At 42.2% G+C, this 21942-nt stretch overlaps 1 protein-coding gene across 3 annotated transcripts in view; it reads left to right on the top strand.

The window, feature by feature from the left end:
• The window catches only part of LOC311036264 (inositol-tetrakisphosphate 1-kinase-like), a 45314-nt gene extending 27015 nt beyond the window's left edge, over nucleotides 1-18299 (top strand). For 2 of the 3 annotated variants that reach the window (XM_084044856.1, XM_084044857.1), the window contains exons 6-12: nucleotides 6546-6644; nucleotides 7639-7679; nucleotides 8175-8340; nucleotides 10022-10060; nucleotides 10662-10729; nucleotides 10858-11020; nucleotides 15337-18299. In XM_084044856.1, coding sequence (XP_083900982.1) covers nucleotides 6546-6644; nucleotides 7639-7679; nucleotides 8175-8340; nucleotides 10022-10060; nucleotides 10662-10729; nucleotides 10858-11020; nucleotides 15337-15662 — 902 coding nt within the window. In that variant the 3' untranslated portion in view covers nucleotides 15663-18299. The remainder of the gene's footprint in view (nucleotides 1-6545; nucleotides 6645-7638; nucleotides 7680-8174; nucleotides 8341-10021; nucleotides 10061-10661; nucleotides 10730-10857; nucleotides 11021-15336) is intronic. The other variant, XM_084044858.1, reaches the window with a different exon arrangement.
• Nucleotides 18300-21942: the final 3643 nt, after the last annotated feature.

The following is a 21942-nucleotide window of genomic DNA, read 5'->3' as shown; positions in this document are numbered from 1 at the left end:
CATCATTTGAACATCATTTGAACATCACCTAACCGCAGAAAACTATAAATTATTGTCCTCCAGTGGAAAATTCACATTTGGAGCGTAAGGTTCTTACGTATTGGGAATTATGGGTTTACTTACAAGACCTGCAGTGTTTGGAGTTCAATTTAAAATATTGAAAACACTGCTGGTGTGCCTTGGAATGACGAACACGCCATGAGAAGAGGATGCTGGAGTTTCTAGGAAACTGTCTCTCTAAATAGCAACATGAGAGCCCAAACTTCCGCCCAAGCAGCCGCGTGCTTTTCTGAAACTCTGTTGCAGTGCAGGACTGCAGGTCACTGTTAGTGTCACATTGTGCCAATGGGCCATGGTGTTCTCTACTATCAAGCCTCTCATAGAGATGCCTTTTATCCAGTCCATACCACAACGCCAGGCCAGTCAAGTCAGGATAAAGCGTGCGTATGTTTATTTTGCATATTTAGGAGAAGAGAAAGAAAGACGTAATGAAAGGGACGAAATTGGTGGAGAGATTAAAAAATAAAGGCTCATAAAAAAACACATAAAAAACAAATCTTCACGAAAATTAGGATGACAAACAAAACGGAAATGGATAATAAAGAAACTACGTAGAATGCCCTCCCTAGGAACCCTGTAAAAACGTTCTCGGCACCGCTGGGTCTACCAACACACTGTGGTGTTTAGACAGGGCCGGAGATTGATCCCTTCTCCGAGTATCAACGTCAACCAGAGCCAAGCATGGACAGACACTGAGGCAAACTTGGACAAATGCGTCTTATCTGCCATTCCCCTCTCTCCGTAGACATGAATCCTTAAACCCGGCCTGTTTTGATATGTTTCCCTTTGACAAGAATTAGAAGTCTTTAGATAGCTATTGTTTGACAGAGTTTAAATCCATCTGTCTTTAGGGAACTGGTGATGATGTAACAGGGATACTTTTCTCTCTGGCTTGTTTTACTTGAATGACATTAGGCTGGTATTTGTATCCTTGTAAAACAAATACTGTGCTCAGTAAGATCCTCATTATTCATTTAACTCTGAGAGTGTAAATTGGCCCCAAATGGAAGGGGCCATTTGGGATTTTACAGAGTGGATGAAGCTAATGTGAAGCCAGTGTAGAGGTGAATGATGGCTCAGCCCTCCAGTGTCAACACTGATAATGCTGAAACAGGCCTAGCTATACAAGGAAAAGTTTAAGTTTGTTTTGCTTTATTATGTGGGAAACTGAGGTCAGACAGAAGAGAGGCATGCGAGACATTACGGGAGTCGGAGTGAAACTAGGGTCATCACGACTCACAAGGTGCATGTGGTCCGTGCAACAGTTAATGGAAGTACGATTTAATTGATTATTTAAAAATATCGATTTTGGAGGAAACGATTGAAATGTACCCGTTTTTTAATGTAAAGGGGGGGGGGGGGGCAATAGCAATAATAATGAGAGTACCGGTATGTCAAATCATAAAATTATTTGAATGATGACTATCTCTTTTAGAATGAGTTTGGCTCCGTCCGCTACATAGGCAGTCCAATAAATTCATTATAAGGGGGAAAAATTTGCTCATTTACAGTTTATTATGCCACCTGCAGCTCGTTTAATTTGATCCATTCTCTTCATCACAAATGTATGTCTTATAAGGCAGTCTGTCATGGAGTTCCAGTAACATTTTTTAACTATCAATTTCTTAAATTAGCATTTGATTATATGTTCTGGCTCACCATCTAATGCCTTAGAAAGAAATTGGCCCACGGCCAAACTTACTTGCCGACCCCTGGCTTAAAGTAACCCCATTCCCACTCGCTTAAAATGTCTGCAAATTGCTGGTATATTTAATTTTGGCGTCCTGTGTAACAGGCAATGATTTTAAATTCCAGTATATCACTGCAGAATGCCTGCATTGTTATCCCAGTATGTGAATTAAGTGTCACTTCTGGTACTGGTACCATCATGAGTCATGCGTCATGACGGGTCTTACGTAAGAGTCGTTAGTCCTACTGTATGAACTGTTGTCCTATCAACAAAATGCTTCCTAAAAGCTATGTTGGTGTAAGAGATTTGCTGGAAAAAGCTCTTCTATGCGCACTGGTGGGGAGAGAGAAAGCGTGTGTGTGTGTGTGTGTGTGCCTGTTGATGTTGAGTTGCATATAGTAAGAGAGCAAGTGTGTGTTTACTGGGTCAAAAGAGAGCATGTGTGACAGCCAGGCTGCCTGCAACAGAAAAGAGCAATGTTGGCATAAGATATGCTGGTGTCCAGCTATGATGCGAGTTAAAGTAGCCTAACTCATTTCAATACATTGTGTGCGTAGGGAGTGGGCGAGAGAGAGACAGAGATATGGGACCAGAGTAGTAGTAAATTTGACCGTCTGCCAGCCTGCACTGCAGATGGATATTTATTGTTTCTGTTAGTCCCAAATACATATTTTAGCATCCCCAAATGCCTAGTCTTGCATGCTTAATTGATACCTCAATAAGTACTGTACCCTTTATATTAATCTAACGTTGGAACAGTCAAATGACTGTAAGTTGGGCAATGTGGGAATGCCTCCAACTGCCTATGCTGGCAATTTATATAACTTATTTACCCAGCAATGTACTTCTATTCCAGTGGAAACACAGCTGTAGTGTAGTAGCATAGAGACAATGTGAAGACAGGGAACTTTAAAAAGTATTATATAAAAATAAACTTTATTCATAAAACACTTTATAAATAAAGTCATAAAGCGCCTTACATAAAGCAGTCACACCTGGCTTGAGTCAAACTATTATACTCAGAGCTAGGTGTAACTACAATGCTGTTGTGTATCAAGCTAATCGATCGGCTCTGTTATGACAAGCCATGTATCTTCTTATTTCCAGTGATTACAAAAATGCTTGCCATGCCTCAGATATAAATATAAAGCTAGTTATGGCACACAAATCAAATGGCACAGGGAAGTGCAGATGCAACATGCTGTCTGGCCTTACACATGTGTAAAATATATGTGCAGTTTAAAGTGCAGTGAGAAATAAAAACATTAAGGGAATCAAACAATACATTTAAAATAATTTGAATTATTTTACTTTCAATGAAAGTATTTACCATGCCTGAGCTCCCCAGCATGTATGATGATTTCAGTATCTTTAAAATTTGAAATGTATCTAATCCTGGATATATTCCTGAGATGTTAAAAATATTTTGATAACATGAATGAATGGTCTCTGAACACATTGTGCACCACCTTGCTAATGCCCACCACTAGAGGACTATTATCTGGCTGTCACACATAACAGCGTCAGTTAAACTTTCAACAGCAGCGCTGACGATACCAAAAACTGCTTCCCTGTTGTTGCCAAATATGCCTCTCTGGTGATCTCTAGGAATCCCCCCCCCCCCCCCCAACACACACACACACCCCCCACACACACACACACACACACACAGTCACACCCACCTATACATACAGTCACACATACACACCTCTTGCATCAGCTGTTTATAATGGGGCTTGGCCAGAGCAGCAAGTTATTATGTGTATGTACTGTGCACCCACACTGGACACTATGGCTTGGTCGGCATGCAGATGCCTGTGAGGCCACTGTGTGACCATAGTTAAGCTCTGGAGTCGGCAGTGCAGTGTTGCACAGCTAGAGTAACATAATGGAGGCCAAATGGAGGCATATGAGATTGTCCTGACCTCAGCACTCAGCGGCCCAGCCACCGCAGAGGCCCACAGAACACAAACGCCGGCATGTCTCCATTGTGTTTTTTTGTCATTAGCAATTTACCAGCGCTTGGCCTAAAGCCCACTTGCTGATTTCCTGCGGTGATAATTGCAAACCAGCTGCCTTATCACCCCATGTCGCCACTACCGTAGAAGGGAAATTTGCAATGACCCAAACTTTAATATACTGTTGGCCCACAATGGGGGCTGATATGGCGCGATAGAGCTGCAGGATGTTTGGTCTGTTATTTCCTGTGAGGTGAGCCTCTTTTAGGAAGTCTTGCCTTATCATCATGATTTGACTGACCTGACAGTGCAGCATGTGATGTCAAAACACAATGCAGCAAAAAAAATCAGGCAGAACGTGTCTTGACCTAATTTCGCATTCGACTGAAAATACACAGTGGCCCTCAGCGTAGACTGCTGAGCTCCTGAGCTTTGTGCTAGTACAGGTATCTTGTTGGTCAGGTGGTGTTTACGACCCTAATTGACATCTTGAGCTTGTCTGACTCGTCTGTGGTAGTTTTCCTGTGGTATCATGTGCATTCCAGTATTTCAACATGGGTCTTTGTGTATGTTTGGGAGGAGCCAACAGGCCTGACAGCTTCTCGTTTCTTATGTATGTGAACAAGAGAAGTGCATCTTAATAGCTTTTCCCCTCAGAAGACAACTGGGATGTGTCTGGCTGTTTGTTCTCTAATTCAGCCTCAGGGATGAAAGCGAAAATAGCCCAGTGATGTTAACATTAAACAAGGTGTATGGGGGGGGGGGGGGGTAGTGGACTGGAGTGTGGGATTTACAGTATCGAAAGAGAATTTCAGTTGCTGTTCTCTATATGACCCCTATCCCTATGTCATAATAGGTGAAACCTGGGCGAAAATAGGTAAACGTTGCAGAAAATGGCAAGATCTACAAGCCCATAACACGCGGGGTTGCATTGTGGATCGGCTATTTTCAGCAAAGAGATTTGGTATCGAGGAAAGTATAGACCCCTGAAGGACTCCGGACAACAAAGTATATAGGGTTTAACTGGTTAAACGGGTCTCGGGTGTACTGTATTTCAGCAGGGTGCTTTATGATTACGATGTAAGATGTGTGGGGCATTACTGTTGCCTCACAAGAGTACATGTAAAATAATGTACTCTTACAACCAGAATGATTGACTAATGACTTTGGCTCAGTAGATCTCAGATCGGAACAATTCATATCGTTTGTCAAGGGTCAAATAAAGGGTCAAATAAAAATGATACATAAAAATAAGGGAATTAGGGAAAAGGGAGGCATTATATATTTTTTTAACTTTTTTTTATCCCACGATTTTTTAACCCCGTTTTATACACCCAGTGCCAATTGCCTATGTAATCCTGGGCACTACCTCCCCTCTGCTAACCTAGGGAGGCCAGGGCCGAGCTCATGCCTCCTTCAATGCATGAGAGCCAACTGACCTTCTTGTCACCTGACAGGGGGAGTTTCCCTGGTTGGACGTAGCTCGTGGAAGGAACACGTTATTCCAACCAGTTCCGTTCCCCTCCATCAGGCGCCCCGGCTGGCCAGGGGGAGGCAGTATAGTGACCAGGATTACTGCATGTTTTTGTGAGGGTACCTACCCTAGGGGACACGGGGAGAACATGAAAACTCCACACAGAAAGGCCCTTTCACCAACCCCACCTAGGGTATGGGCACCGATGACACGGAGGAGAGAACACCCCCCCAGGACCTTCTACTGTAGCTGTGAGGCGACAGCGCTACCGACTGTGCCACCGTGCCCCAAGGGAGGCATTATATTTATTCAGCATGGAAAACATTGGCTTCTGTGTCCTCCATCCACATATGTATTTACACTAGAAGTTCGGGCCGCTATGCGGCCCGAACGTCTAGCGTGACGCGTCGTTCACTTTGCAGTGCCACCTTACAGGCACCTCACAGTGTGAGAGAGAGTTTTGTGCTCTCCTAAATCCACGGCAGGCTTTGAAAGTACCCACTTCAGAAAGAGGTGACGTGCATCACCTCTCCAATGACCAAAACCCACTATGGAAGCCGTCGAACTGGTGCGATCTGACGGCATCCTAGAATTTATAGGTAGGATGTGATGTCATATTTATAGGTAGGATGTGATGTCATGCTGTCGTGAGATTACGTCACACTGGCGTTGTGTCCATATTCGGGACGACCGTCTCATCGTGATGTCAGATTACGTCACACTGGCGTGATGTCAGATTACGTCACACTGGCTACATACAACGTTACAACGTACATACTGACAACCGACATGGCGCAGGATTCAAATTGTATATATATAGATGGGGCTGTTTGCCCCCTGATAGGGTCAAACAGCAGGCCCCCATCAGACTTTGACCATTGAGGGCATCACAGATCCTGGCTCTCTGTTGATCTGTGACCCTTTTTATGGCATGGCTCTGTAGGAGGCGAGCAGTCTAAAAATGGGTCTGTCTGTTTGTCTGGGACTTATCTTGCAAACCGTTGGACCGATCAGCACCACATCTCTTGTGCACACTGCCAGTAGGCACATGTTTTAGATTTATTTGAAATATTAAACATAAATTTGATAAAGGAAGTCAGTGGCATTTGGATCAGGCTGATACTTTGCCCAAATATGGAGATGACTGACATCATAGTACTGACGATGTCATACGTAAGTATGACGTCGTGACTGACATCACAGATTGGCCAGTGGCCACATGAAGTCCGAGATCCGCAGGGAAGCCATGCCATTATTAGACTGGTTTATTCTTCAGTTAATACATTTAGCTTGTCAATTTGTCTCTCACAATTCTCCTTGAACCTTCTGATACCCTTTTTCCGTTCTCTCTGTCTTTTAACAGATGAGAGGATTTGTTCTCCTCCGTTCATGGTTCTTAACACAGAGTGTGGTCCAGACACAATGGAGCAGATCAGGATGCATGGACTAAGCTTTCCCTTCAGTAAGTCCCCCGACTCCAATCTAATTCACTGCGGAATCCTGGGTGTTAAAGCTGCAATCCTAATTTTTGGGGCGGTGTAGCCGCCCCCTATAAGTGAGTTTTGGACACCGACCAAAACATTTGTGTACCCCCTAACCCTTCCATTGTTAATGCAAATCGATACTTTTTTCATATCAGGCAATCACATTACAGCTAGTGTCATCACCACTAACTGTAATGTGATTGGCTGACTTTGCAAATTCAGGACTGTGATTGGCTAGCGAAACACATGACACATGTGCAGCCCTATGAATAGCAGTATGGACTTTAAAAAAAGTAATTTATCCTTTTTTTAAAGTGAGTCATGTTGTGATGACCACACACCGCCCACTTCACACTGGGTGTGATTTTTTATTATTAATACAATTATATATTTTTTGGTAATATAATATAACAAGTACATCTGCAGTGTTTGGAGGTGGTCGCCCTACTCTACCATTGAGAAATTTAGAACCTGGTGTCGGTGTGGTTAAATAGTCTTTTTTTCTGTGGTCAGTGTCATAGTGTGGCAATGACCTTAGTGGAGGCTGTACTGTTCCCCTGCTTATCATTTCATGACTGCTTGTCAACAGGGACCTAGAACTCGTTTTTATTTTTTCATCACTTGATTTTTATTTTATTATTTTTTAATTTGACCCAATATGATTTTTCGAAGATCTAGACTCCTATCCACTTCCTTGTTAACTTTTTTTTTTCATTGAAAAATCTCTGGCATGTGAATAATAATAGGCAGTGCAAATAATTCAGGCAGTGAATGTGTTAAGCATAATTTATACCTCTTCATATGATGGTGTTGCACACCAAACATAGCAGATCTACAAGCTCACAATGCATCGCAATGCGACACGTGAGCTTGTAGATTTGCTATGTTCGTCACTCGACACCATTGTACTATGCGTCGTACGATACAATTCATTACCTAACCTGTTTCTTTCTCGTCTCCTTCCTCTCTCAGTTTGCAAAACACGGGTGGCCCACGGAACCAACTCCCACGAGGTAAGGCAGCAGGCTTCAGGTTCATAGGTCACTCACACCCTCTGTGGTTACCTCTGTGTAAGCAGTAACACTTGTCTCATTACTGGGTTACACTTTAACTCCACTGCAAACAAGAAAACCAAACAAAAGTACTGGACCTGGTGTGTCTTTGTGTATCGACTCAAATCAATACCTTACTGTTAATCTGAACAAATAGTCGCCCCGCCTCCCTCTCCCACACGCATGGCATCGAATGCAGTGAGTTTGTAATATATCAATGGAAGTTAACACTTGGAGGTTAGTTTATGAAACAGCTTGGTTTGAGTGGTTTCTTTTAGATGTGAAAGTTTATTTTATTTGATATGGACACTGCAATGACATAGAAGCAACATACAATTATATGTCAAATAAAATGACAAAATAAAATCCAGATTAATAAAGGAACATTGCACAATATCAGCAACAATTAGAAAACGTTTTTTAAATTGGGTGACTAACAGATGATCATGTCCACAGATGGCCATTATCTTCAGCGAGGAGGACCTGAAGGATGTGAGGCCTCCTTGTGTGATCCAGAGCTTCATCAACCACAATGCGGTGCTGTACAAGGTGTTTGTGGTGGGGGACTCGTACAGTGTGGTGGAGAGGCCTTCCCTGAAGAACTTCCCTGCTGGACCAGCAGGTGAGGAAAGAGAGGAGACCAGGGGCTGGTGTTCACAGCCGCACAGGCCAGGTTGTACACGAAGCACAACGTCTCTGAATTACCCAATAAAAGAGCCCCATAAAACCTTTTTATAGTCACCATGATTGGACCTATTCACCCTCTAAAAGGGTGCAGTAGAGTCCTGTTGGTACACAGTGTCCATGTTACACAGGGTTCCCTTCGTCATTTTAGACGGGTACAGTGTGTCTGAATGCGGCTTTGACCACGCCACTGGAGGCTTTACAGAAAACACCGCCCCATTTGCATGTGCTACCGTAGAGGCCCTCATGCAAACCAGTTTAGAGTCGCCACCGGAGCTGTCTACTTTGCCTAGTAATGTGAAGAGAAAAGAGAATCGGGTCATTCCTCCGATACCTCAGACTTTGAGAACCATAGAATAGCAAAAGCCCCTGAACACATAGTTACATACCGAAGCATCATGTATACACAGGTAGCAACCTGTCCACACATACAGGAACAAGCATTCCATATTGTCCTCTTTAGCTTATGCCTTTTGTAGCCAGCAAATTAAGGGGGAGGCTAGATGAATGAGGTCTGATTCATTTTATTTTGTTATTTTGTTATTCATTTTGTCTGTAGCACTCATTCTAAGTCTCTCTGATTAAGAGCATTAGCTTAAAGGACCATATTATTGACTACAATTCACCATATACTTCACATTACTGCTGACCACTTTCCAAAGCATACAATGGTTTGTTTGGTCACTGAGAAAGACAATGTTGTGAATGTTCAATTCACTTCAGTACGTTACAGTCAAATAAATACAAATAACAGTTTAGTCCCCATTTAGTAGTTGTTGGGGTATTTGTAACTGTACATTTGTCTACTGTATGTGAAATTTGTTCTCTGCATTTACTCATCCTAACTATTAGAAGCAGTGGGGCACTATTAAAACAGCGCCCGGGGAGCAGTTGGGGGTTAAGTGTCTTGCTCAGGGACACACTATGAAAATCGACTTACAGGGATTTGAAGTTTCTTTCTTTTAAAAGAAAACAGTTGCTTTTCAATGTCTTTTTAAACACAAATTGGTTTGAAAAGTATAGCCAAAAAATGTCCCTTCTAGAAAAAATATATTTACAAAAGAAAATAATATGTTCTTTACTATTACCGTAACTGCATAACTTCGTTTAGCTAACATGACTCGGTTATTCAGGCACGTAAGGTCAGAGGCGTTTAAATGACTTGGCACAAAATATAAACAAATGTACGGCAACTTTCATCTCTAAAAATGAAGCAATTATGGACAAAATGGCCTATGTGTATGTATGTACGATATATGTTTGAAGCTGTGAGGAGACAATGATGTGTTTAGACTAGTATGAGCTTTTAAATGCCTACTTTGTAAATGGATGGAAGATCCCCATTCTCATGCTCCCATTCATGGGTGATGAAGTGCGTCTGGGTTTTTTGGGGGAAACGTACGCATTTGTAGTCCGTTTTCCTGATATACGCTTCATTAGCACACAATACTCCGCACTCAGGGGCTTATATTTGGACAGTGGTGGAATTAACTTCTTCCTTCCAGAACCTCCATTCCACTCACTCTCTATTGCTCTGTAATTTGTTAATCATTACCAAATAGTTAGCAAAGCACACACAAAAACAAGCAATCAATTTTTCTCTTTACATTGTGTCACAGCCGTCATCAGTCTGTCTCGGTTTGGAAGAAAATGCCCTGGTGAGTCACACTAAGTACGGATTAGGCTGTGTGCTGTTTCCTTGTTTGAACATCGCTCACGTGATGCTAATGAGTATATATGTGTATGTGTGATGGACACGGATAAGATGTGATTTCTCACAGCGTGATAACAGTGTATGTGAATGATGGATGGTCATGGGTTCGTCTGGGATTGTAGGCATAATAATTGCTTGTCCTCCCCTGGTAAATGGGCATTAGTGGCTATACTGTACACACAAAGACACGTTTTCTGTTCTTCCGTATTACTATGGGTGTTAAATTAAGTGGGTTACAAATAACACACTTGTTTCTTTTGTTTGTTTTGTTCGGGTTCACGTTTGTGGTCGGTATCCAATCAAAACCAAAGTAAATCAACTGAGCCACAAACTCTGTTCAGCCACATTGTTTTGTTTCTTTTCAATTGATGAACAATTCATCATCAGTTGAGCTACAGATTAGGTTTTGCTGCCCCCTTGTGCCTGAGATGAGAAATGGTCATTGTTGGCAACCAGTCTTGGGAGGCGTCTAAAAACTGTAGCGACAAGCTCCTTGATTATTATATTACAACATATTTATTATGTTTTATCTTTTCCCATTTCAGACAGGAAAGTCATTTTCTTCAATAGCCACAATGTGTCCAAGCCAGAGTCGTCCTCAGACCTGACGTCTGTAAGTCCAAAACACATTTGCAGTGCAACGCCTAATGTCAGTTATAACTCAGTATATAAGTATAATTAATATAACTCTGGCCTTGTAGTAACATATTTTATATGTGTGATATTCTGTCTTTGTAACAGAGGGAGAATGTGGAGGGGGTGTCTCAGCCACCCAATGATGATGTGATCAGAAAGCTGTCTAGGTGTTTACGGCAGTCACTGGGCGTGTCACTGTTCGGCATTGATGTCATCATCAACAACCAAACGGGCCAGCATGCAGTCATTGACATCAACGCATTTCCTGGTAGGTGGGGTTGCTCTGCCACGTGTGTGGCTTGTAATTCATTGATTATCTTGACATTTTAATGCGTTATTGGAGGGTCAGACCAGCTACGGCGTGGCTCTGAAAAAGGTAGCCATTTATATGAGGGTCTGTCTGGCTTTGTGCCTTTCCAGAGCTTTCCGATCCACTGGACCCAGCAGCTCCAAATGTCTTTTGCACACTATCACCAGGCTAACTAACGTAGAATCCGTAGTCTGTGACGTAGTTTTCTCAATGGGGTTCAGGTTGTCCATATTTGGGCATGGATGACGTTATTCGGCTAGAGCTTAGCCGTCTATAAGGTAGAGAATTTGGCTGAAACCTTGCCACATATGGAGTCATAGGTCTTTTCTTTTTCCTTTTATTTAACCAGACAGAACAAATTAAGAGCAAATTATTTTTTTGTCTGTCGGGTGGAAATGTCCAAAACTTTTCAGGATTTAAATTCAAGAATATCAAAAGTAGCAGATCGACAAGCTCAAAACGCGTCGCTTCACGCCATGTGGATCTGCTACTACCAGGGGTGTAGTGGAGGGGGGACGCGGGGGAGCGGCGCTCCCTCACTTCATTTTTCCTTCTGTTTTAATTTTTATTTTTCATACATTTTTTAATCATGGGAGCGGGGTGCGCTCCCTCACTTCCAAAATTAGCACTACAACACTGGCTACTACTGGTATTTTAGTGTGACGCTGTAGTATGATGAAGTAGGGCATTCATTTACGAAAAAATGCAAAAAGTTAGAATATGGAGATAAGAGGTTTTTGCCCGACAGCAACGGTTTACAATTGTGGCCTGGCAAAAGGCAAGGCGTATCAAACGGGCAAAGACGGCAGTCATAGATGACTGGCGTCATACAGTAGATAGGCCACATGAAACCACGCTGTTATTGAACCCAGTCTTGTTGTCTGTCAGACGGTCGTCTGTGTCAGTGGTTCTCAAACCTTTTCATGTCAAGGACCCCCAAAGTTATATGTATTTGGCTGCGGACCCTCAGAAGCAAAAATTTGAGATAACATTTTATATATTTTATTTGTGTGTGCACGCACGCACACACACACACAAAAATGTTACAATACACAAATGAAACTAATCTAACAGAACCCAGCTAAACTAAACACACTCAAAACATCATACGAAGAATCAAAAGTTTTGGGTTTCAGTGAGAGGACAGAGGGATCGAGTCTCTGCTGCCAAAGCTGACAGTCCTCTCCTGAAAGTCAGTTCGTGAGTGAGCTTTATAGCAAAGGTCAGTGTTCCCTCAGCCAATCTATGCAGGGCTCATCAGAGCTGACCAATCCATGGAGGGAACCAATTCCCCAGTCTCCTGGCAGTCTCCAGTCTGACAAATCAATTGCCACAGGCAGCTGTCAGTCCATTGGCAATCACACCTCCGGTTCTCCACCTTTACTGATGTAAAAAATCACACCCTGTGTGAAGGTAGCGGCGCCTTTGATACATTATGTCATCGATATGTGTTTATAATGTGTTTATAGCCATGTGTCACGTGAAGCTTGACCTATCACTTTGTTGACGCACCTGACCAATCAGAACGTTGACGGGTCTGACCAATCAGAACGTTGACGGGTCTGACCAATCAGAACGTTGACGGGTCTGACCAATCAGAACGTTGACGGGTCTGACCAATCAGAACGTTGACGGTGAACACGGACCGCTCTATACCTAAAGGTATAGAGCGGCTAGCGCCGCTAAAAACATTATGCTGGAATCCAGGGCATACTGGAACGCTGCTATCTGATAGATTATGGATCCAAGCTTGATTGATTACTGAGGGGAACTTCGTCTTTTGGATCACTGTCGTGCGCGGGCGTGCTGTGTTACAGTAGGGCCGCCCGCTCCTTGGCCTCAGAGATGAACCTCTGACAGCCCTGGTATTTTTTCACCACCTCCATGGACTCAAGCACAGTGTGGAGGTAGGAGGGACTGATGAGAGGCAGACGGATTTGTTCTAGTACCTTTTCAAAGCTCTGCCTGCGGGTAGGACACTTGTCTAACCACAACATGGCAGCCTCAAACACCATGTCCTCCTTGGGCACATTGAGGTCACTGGCAAGAATCTCTGTCAGTCTTTCAACAGGGAGGGAGAGAAACTCTTGCCGCTGGTAGATGACACTGAAATGTTCCAGAATGTAATCCATGCTGTTTTTCTTCAACATTTCACACGAGTGGTCCACAGCAAAGCAGTAAATCCCTACACAGTTATTCACATCCATGTGACGCTCCATGAAGTCACAGCAGGCCTTTTGAAAAGCTGTGACGTCCCACAAGTTTGATGCATCTAGCAGGGACTGCACATTTGCAGTGGAGATGGCCACCTCTGAAGTATAGGCATAGTTCACCAACAAACCAATCATCTGAAGTTCCACTCCACTGATGGACACCCTTTCCTGTGTAGACTCCCTCATATCAGATGTAAACATTGCCTCAAAGTATGAGCTAAAGGAGGCCAGTACACAACGATGGCAGGGGAACTCCTTCCTGTTCATCACAGCATAGAATCACATCACACAAGGTACTATTAAGCCACAGCCTGTTTAGGCCTTCTAACACCTTCTCGGGATGGTCGGGGTCCACAAACATCTCAAGTCTCCTGTGAGGACAGAGGTCTGGTGCTGTCCTCTTGTTCTGCTAGGTTAAATAACTTGTCAAAAGTGTCCAGTTTCATTCTCTTGGCAGCTTTATGTGATTGACTCTGGCAGGCAGCAGCCCTCACCTCACCTCAGCCATGTCTGCCTTGGCTGAGGTGAGGTGTGGTGGAGTGGGTCACGTCTCGTTGAATGAGTCCAACCAAGTGTCCACAGCAGATAGCCGCACACAAACTACAATGGAATTAGTCTGTCTTAAACATGAACTAAATAAACAATTCAATATTCACTTTTAGACGTTTTTAAACTGAGATGAAACAAACTTTCCCCGGCGACTCTTCAAAGGGAGGAAGTACTACTACTGTGTGCAATGTGCGTATGTGTAAACACACATATGTGTATAGACATATCGGTTGTCACATACACGTACAACCGATATGTAATGCTTTAGACTGTGAAACCAACTACTGATGAGTTGTATTGATGCTTATTTCTATGGAGAGAGTTCATGTTGCTCGGGTCACTGATGGAACTCAATTAACCAGGGAGTTTCTTTGCCGTTGGCTGCGGCCCTGGGGTCACTACGGTGAGGTCAGTTAGTATCAGTCATATCCATATATGGAGCGGGCAGTTATGCCCAAACCTGGGACTATGATGTCAGTCCTGGACATTTCGGTTAGCTCCATATATGGAGTTCCAGGAGGGGTTCCCTGATGTCAGAGCTAGGTATATTAGGTATCTCCATGTATAGCAGTCTAGGAGATATTCTATGATGTCAGACTTGGGGAGATTGATTATCTCCATCTATGGGGATATCCATATATGGGAAGGTTGGGATCGAATAGGTCACTAAGGGTCAGGACTGCTAAATACTGGCAAGTATACCCTGAATGTTCTTTACAGCTATATTAACTCATTTTATCCCTGAGATGTGGCATACAAGTATAAAGTATTGAAAACTGGACATACTCAACTAACATCAAAAATACTTCAAAATTGTACTGGAGTACAGTACTTTGAACTACTAAAGTACCTTTAAATGTACTTTGCACCACTGCATTTCAACAAGCCCTTGCTTCTTGCAAGGGCTTGTTACTATGGTGACTTGGTTCTCAGGTTACAGTCATCTCCGGTGCCACCTGTAACCGAGCCCATTGTGTAAAGCCACCACCTCTCCTGTGTACTTTGATATCGTCACCGTAGACTGGAAACCTCCTATCTCCTATGTAACTTTTCAGGAAATGGACAAAATAATCTGTGTTCCAATTGACCCAATGTAGTTATTATTTAGTCATAAGCTCTTTCATTGTATCAATATTTATGAAACCCACAGACTGACTTAACACTTTCACTTAATTGTTTTTTCAAATGTAGAAAAAATAGCCAATCTGACAATGTGTCTCATCGCAACAACTTTTGTGTGATATTGTAGGATGATGAAGTGGGCATTAATTTACAAAGGGGAAAAAATAAAAGTTGAAATATGGAGATATAAGGTTTCTGCCCGACAGCAACGATATCCAGTCTGTGTCATTTATCGACATCCCTGTGGTATTCTGACTGCCAAATTGAATTTGAAACTACATGTCCGTGTGTGTGTGTGTGTGTGTGTGTGTGTGTGTGTGTGTGTGTGTGTGTGTGTGTGTGTGTGTGTGTGTGTGTGTGTGTGTGTGTGTGTGTGTGTGTCCTGCCTAGGTTATGAGGGCGTCCCCGAGTTCTTCAACGACTTACTGAACCACATCATCAGTGTACTTCAGACCCACAGCCCCGACCCCCCCACCAGCGACCAGCCTAAAGGCCTGGTGGTGACCCCCAGCACCACGGTACCCAGCTCCAGCCCCCCACCCCAGGGCTGCTGCAGCAGTGTTCTGGGGAAGGAAGCCAGCGGCAGCCCCTGGATCGTGGAGGGCGATGGGGGGCTAAAGGCTCCCCGCCAGAGACTGGGCTGCAACTCAGCCATGTCCCCCAACTTCCAGCAACACTGTGTCTCCACGATAGCTACAAAGGCTTCGTCGCAGTGACCGACACCCGCCCTGTACCTTCCCCCGAACAAAAACGGTTAAAACGGTGACGATGTTAATGAATAATCATAATAATTATGATATTAATGATAATAATATATCTGTAATCAAAAAAGCAAACCTTTTCCTATGTAGATATTGATGATGATGGTGACTGGGTGTTGGCTTCTTCTCTCTTTGCCTTTTTTGTATTTTTCGTTCTGTCTAATAAGACTTACAGTACTGTAATGTGAACTCTTGGGAACTTTGCCTAATTGCTGATTTTATTTTTTATTTTTCTCTGTGTGAATTCTCTGTAATGTAAGGGTCCACATTTGGTAGTTGAGGGAGAATGGCCATGTCAGTTTCTGACGATAGATGTGCCATTAGTTGTGCAATTATTCATCCTTCATACCACTCACGCACACACACACACAGGCATAACCACATTGCAATGGACCGCGCCAGTGATGTGTGTATGTAGTCTGATCAATACCACTCACTTCTTTTTATACAAGCTAAGAGGGAGGAGATGTGAAGAAGAGACAGATTGTCTGAACACTTGAATACTCCTCAACTGGTCTGAAGCCACTCTGGGGCCATGCCGTGGTCCACTGGCTTGTAGAGGGGGGCTGAGATTCTATACATGAATGACAAGCACGTTATCTGTGGGTTGTGTTCGTTCCAACAGAGTACAAAGCTGTTTACTTGTCCTGTGTGCCATCCAATTGACTTTTTAAGCAAGGCTGTTAATAAGGAACACCCGCATTAAAAACCAATACAACGGCTGATATGAACATTTGTCAACTGTGAAAAGATGACATCTCTATGATCACGTGACCAAGTTGATATTGACTGTCTTTTAACCTTGTTTGTTGGCCTTTTTGGAGTGTGTATGTTACGTGCTGCTTAGGTCTGTGCAGGTGTTTTTAGCGCTCATACAAACAAACCCGTGTCCTTTAAGTTTTTGATTAGATCTCAGTTCGAGGAGTTCCGCTGCAGAAAGACAAGAATCACATTCCGTTTTGTGTACATGGGAGTTATCAAAAGAATTCCATGATCTCAGAATTCCACTGCTTATTGAGGTATGCCTCAGACGACTTCACTGGTTTGTTCTTTAAACACACTTGGGCATTTAAAAGTTCATGAAGTGAAAATGACCTGATGTAACAGACGAGTACTGGTCAGTATTTTGTAACTTTCTCACCATGGAGGACAGTTTTTTTTTCTTCTCACATTTCTCCAAATTTTTAATTCTAGGCCTTTGTTATGTCTGGTTAGAAAATGTAATTATTCTACTAAAAGTTATGGAAGATATATAGTAGGGATATATTCAAGTAAATGATTATGAATCATCTTTTTTTTTTTTGAATTATTTCTTGATTTTAGGATTTTGTTCAGGCTTATTGACACTTTTTTTCACACATTTCTGGCACCACTTATCCCTTTTTCACCATAGTTATTAAGCAGGCCATAGTCCTCTCAGTGCATTCACCTCTAGCTTAATTATCTTGTCTATATTCTGTTCAAGCTGCTGTATTAATGTCCATTACCATGTCACATGTGTAAATGATTGAGTGGGGGTGGGGGGAGAGTAATCCCAAATCTTTCTCCCAATGTTCACTGTGAGATCTTTTTTTACTCCTATTTTGTTAATATCTTTGTCCTGACATCTACTAAGAGCAACTTTATTTTATTGAGATTTTATGGGGGGAAATGTTTTTATATAAAAGAAAGCAAGTGATGTTTTGAACAAACGGTGGATATTTATCAGAGGAATAGTGAAATGCTGGGTCCAGTCTGATGACTGTCCTGAGTTGGGGACAATGAGCTCATATGGTTGATACTGTTGTCCCTCTAGCATCTAGTGGGAACAAAATGCCAACCTACCTGAGAAACCCTCAGTGTTGGGTTAACTGAGTTTATGCTCTCACAGTTAACCTAACACTGAGCGATTTGCTGTGAACTCAGTTTTAACAGATTCAGGCATTCCTCTAACCCTGCTGCTGCTGCTTCTCTCGTCCCAGAGAGGACATTCAACCTGTTTTTTATTATTTTGTTTCTGCTATCAGCGTTGAGTGTCAGCTGGGAAGCTGTATTGACTAATCGTCTTGTATCCACTTGCCTTGTGATGGTGAATAATAGTGTTGTTGCAGCCATTTCACCAGCATGTCTCTGGGTCGGCAGTTGAAGAGATGTTTTTTTTTCTCTCTTTTTTGGCACATTATGTGCTGCAGCGTCTGCTGTTATTTTGCCTATAAAAAATGAAATGAACTAATTTAAACCAAGTTTGGTACAAAGGCATATACAATGCTTACAACGTTAACGAAACATTTTTAGGAAAATGAAAGTTCCCATAACATGACAAGAGCTCGCACTGCAAAATGAGAGTGTTAACTCTTGAGTGTTCAATCTTGAATTAAATTAACATTTTGTATTGTGTTAAAGGAAAGATAACAAACCACAACTCCCTTGAAGCAGCAGGGTTGGAAGAGCCTTTCAAAGCCCTCTCCTCACCTAGGAAAAGGGACCAAGATGAGGGTACAGTATGTCCCTGTATAATATCAAAAGACTGATATCTGTGTACATCACTATACTGTATGTCCTATGTTGTCTTCTTCATTGTGCTTCTAAATGGGAAATAAATGGTTAATCCTACCTTTGGTCATTTCTGCAACACAGACGTCATTGTGCTCTCAGCTTCTACCTGAATGTTTACTGGGATATGTTATAGAACACATGTATGTATGTATATAATATATATGCATAGGCCTACATCCGTAAATCCGTATGTTTTGTATCGGTTCTGTAAGGAAAAATTATTAATACACTTTATATGACCTTTTTTATTACATGGACAAACAAACAGGCAAAATAAACATTAATAAAACCTTATCTGACTATTAATTCAGCTCTGTTTCACTGGGTGAACTATTGTAAACAAGTGATGCTCCAAAATCTTCCATCGACCTCCATTATAAATCTCTGAACTTTTAAAGGAGTACAATTCTAAAACTATGAAACATTTCAAAGATTCCTTTTGAGGCAAACATGTCCACATTAAGATGAAAATGTTAAAGTTTAAATGGGGGTTCTAGGTGTAAGTATGTAGGACTAGTAGCCTGCCAAAGTTGTACCTTTTCCCCATTAAATGTCCATTGCCATTGACAATGTCTCTTCATGTTGTAGTTTAGTAATGAATGGCTCAAGCTGCTCTGTCAGAGCCCCTTTTATGCCAGGTGAGTACAGGTGATGGCCCAGACCCCCACCCCTGGCACTCCTGTGGTACCCCATGAAGACAAAGGCAAACATTTGCATCACTATATAGGCGAGGGTCGCTCTGCTGAATGGATATGGTGGTGATTAGTGAATTAGTGAATGCTATATGTGTATAGTGAATGGCCGAGGAGGCGGGCTAATGGGCCGACGGCCACTATTCTGTTTGGATTTTTTTCACTGCCTGTTTTTCAGTCAGTCTTTTACTTCATTTTCTAGGGGAGGTGAGATTTTAGTTCCTGCCTCCCTGCCTCTACTGTGGGCACGCCACTGGTAGCGTCACACTCATTTTTAACTACTTAGCTTTGGCTGTTCAAAAATAGCAGATCTACAAGCTCATAGCACTCACACCGAGTGCCGCGCTATTTTTATAAAATCTTAAAAATGTGTGCATATCTTTGAAAGCGAACATTTTTAACTCAAATCTTTGCTTCTGGGGGTCCCTGGCACAAAACATTTTTAGATGGGGGTCCACGGCCAAATGTATATCAATTTAGGGGTCCTTGGCATGAAAAAGGTTTAAAACCACTGCTCTAAATGGCAGTGGTTCACAAACTTTTTAGCTCAAGAGTCTTGAGGTTGGGTCCCGGCTCCCGGGGAGTCATCAAATTTCTCTTTTGGGTCTTGAGTCCCAAGACTCAAGACCCAAAAGAGTCAAGACCTAGGCTCCCGGGGAGAAATTTGATGTCTCCCCGGAATCATACGAGGAAGTGAAATGTATCATAAGCAAGAAAGGAAACACAGCCGCAATAAATGGATCCAGAGAGAAAGCGTGGCAAAGTATTGCCGACAAATTAAATCGGCCCAAGGAACCATCACGCCAGAAGGAAATGTTTGGATCGGGATGGTGCAGAGGATCTGGTACAGCGCTCAGGTCCTGGACCTGGTGAGACGAAGGAGGAGCCCGGCCAGGAGGCCAACCACAGAGCCTAGTCCCTCCACGTGCCAGAGCCTCCCCCGAGTTCCGGCAGAGTAGTTCTGGAGAAGCGGACTGATTAGCCCTGTCTTTCCCTATAGGACTGACCGTGGGTAGCTACCTGGGACGTAAGTTGGGGCTTGATCAACCCCTGCTGGGTCACCTTTTACCCCAAAAAAACTTCCTTTAAACTTTTTTTTTGGTCCCTAACATTCATCGAGCTCTGGACTTAGTAAATTTATTTTTTCACCATTTACCGAAACGAAAGTTGGTCACTACCGAAACGAAAGTTAAATCCGAAAAAATCACTAAGTGTGGAGGCCAAAATCGTCCCCCCAAAAACCTGTTAGGAGTACGTTTCAGGCAATTTAGAGTTGATTGGTACTGTAGTAATTTGTAGTGACTTTTTTTGGTCACAAGCGCTCGTTTCTAAATGAGGCTATATATTTATTCACATGATTCAGACAGGTTCTTTCTTACTTCAAATCAAGACAAATGGTTTAATTATGAACATGGAATGTTATCCCTCATTTCCAGATCGCCAACATCCTCGACAGCCATGCTGCTACTCTGAACAGGAAGTCTTCTTCTTCATGAACACTCAGAGCATTGTGCAGTTCAGAAGTGAGTATATCCTAGGATATACTAGCGCTCTTTCTGCCCGTCATCCTCCACCCTTCACATATCATCGTTTTGAAGCTTAGGCTACTTAGGCGACTAACCAAGGGGCAATTTGAAGACCTGTTGAGAGAGGAAGGGGTGGAGCTAGAGGGGAAGGGGCGGTGCTAGAGAGACTATAATATAGACACTGACACTATATATAATATAGACACTATATTATAGTGACACTAACACTATAATATAGAGACACTATAATATAGTGACACTAACACTATAATATTGACACACTAACACTATAATCTATAATATAGACACTATTAGTAAGTATATCAGTTAGTTATATATTAGTATTAGTAAGTATATTAGTTATGCGATAGTAGTTAGTTATATATTAGTTATATATTAGTAAGTAGTTAGTTATATATTAGTAAGTATATTAGTTAGTTATATATTAGTATGTTAGTTAGTTATATATTAGTATTAGTAAGTATGTTAGTTAGTTATATATTAGTATTATATATTAGTATTAGTAAGTATGTTAGTTAGTTATATATTAGTATTAGTAAGTATATAGAAAAACAAGTTAAAACCGTTTCGGTGAAATACATTTTACTAAGCTGTTGGCTGAGAGTTACAGGTTTCCTGGTGGTTTTAACTTGTTTTTCTAGAAGTTAGTCTGCAAAGGAAAGCATCACAGTAAAGACACCAGTGGGATTTGAACTCATGGCCTCTGGATCATGTATACTGCGTCTCAACCCATTGAGCTAACAGATGGCTGACAAGTACAGCCTTCCTGGTAGTTTTCAGTTGATCTTCTGGAAGCCAGTCTGCAAAGGAAAGAATCACAAGTACTAGCGTGGCTAGGACTAGTTGGCGCGGTCCTTGTGTCGGTCAGATAGGTTACTCACTCAAGAGAGGGTGCAGGGAGTGGGCGCGGGGGCTTCTTCCCCCCGTGGTTTCCAGACAATAAAGCGGAGGGGTTATAGAACAAATATAAACGGGCAGCTGAAATATTACAGAAAGATTGAGGGAGGGGCGGAGCTAGAGAGGAAGGGGTGGAGCCAGAGAGGAAGGGGTGGAGCTAGAGAGAGGAAGGGGCGGAGCTAGAGAGGAAGGGGCGGAGCTAGAGAGAGGAAGGGGTGGAGCTAGAGGGGAAGGGGCGGTGCTAGAGAGACTATAATATAGACACTGACACTATATATAATATAGACACTATATTATAGTGACACTAACACTATAATATAGAGACACTATAATATAGTGACACTAACACTATAATATTGACACACTAACACTATAATCTATAATATAGACACTATTAGTAAGTATATCAGTTAGTTATATATTAGTATTAGTAAGTATATTAGTTATGCGATAGTAGTTAGTTATATATTAGTAAGTAGTTAGTTATATATTAGTAAGTATATTAGTTAGTTATATATTAGTATGTTAGTTAGTTATATATTAGTATTAGTAAGTATGTTAGTT

Source organism: Gymnoscopelus microlampas, assembly GCF_963454915.1.
Source record: "Gymnoscopelus microlampas genome assembly, chromosome: 20".
In the NCBI taxonomy this organism is placed as follows: domain Eukaryota; kingdom Metazoa; phylum Chordata; class Actinopteri; order Myctophiformes; family Myctophidae; genus Gymnoscopelus; species Gymnoscopelus microlampas.
This window is presented reverse-complemented; position numbering and strand designations above follow the sequence as displayed.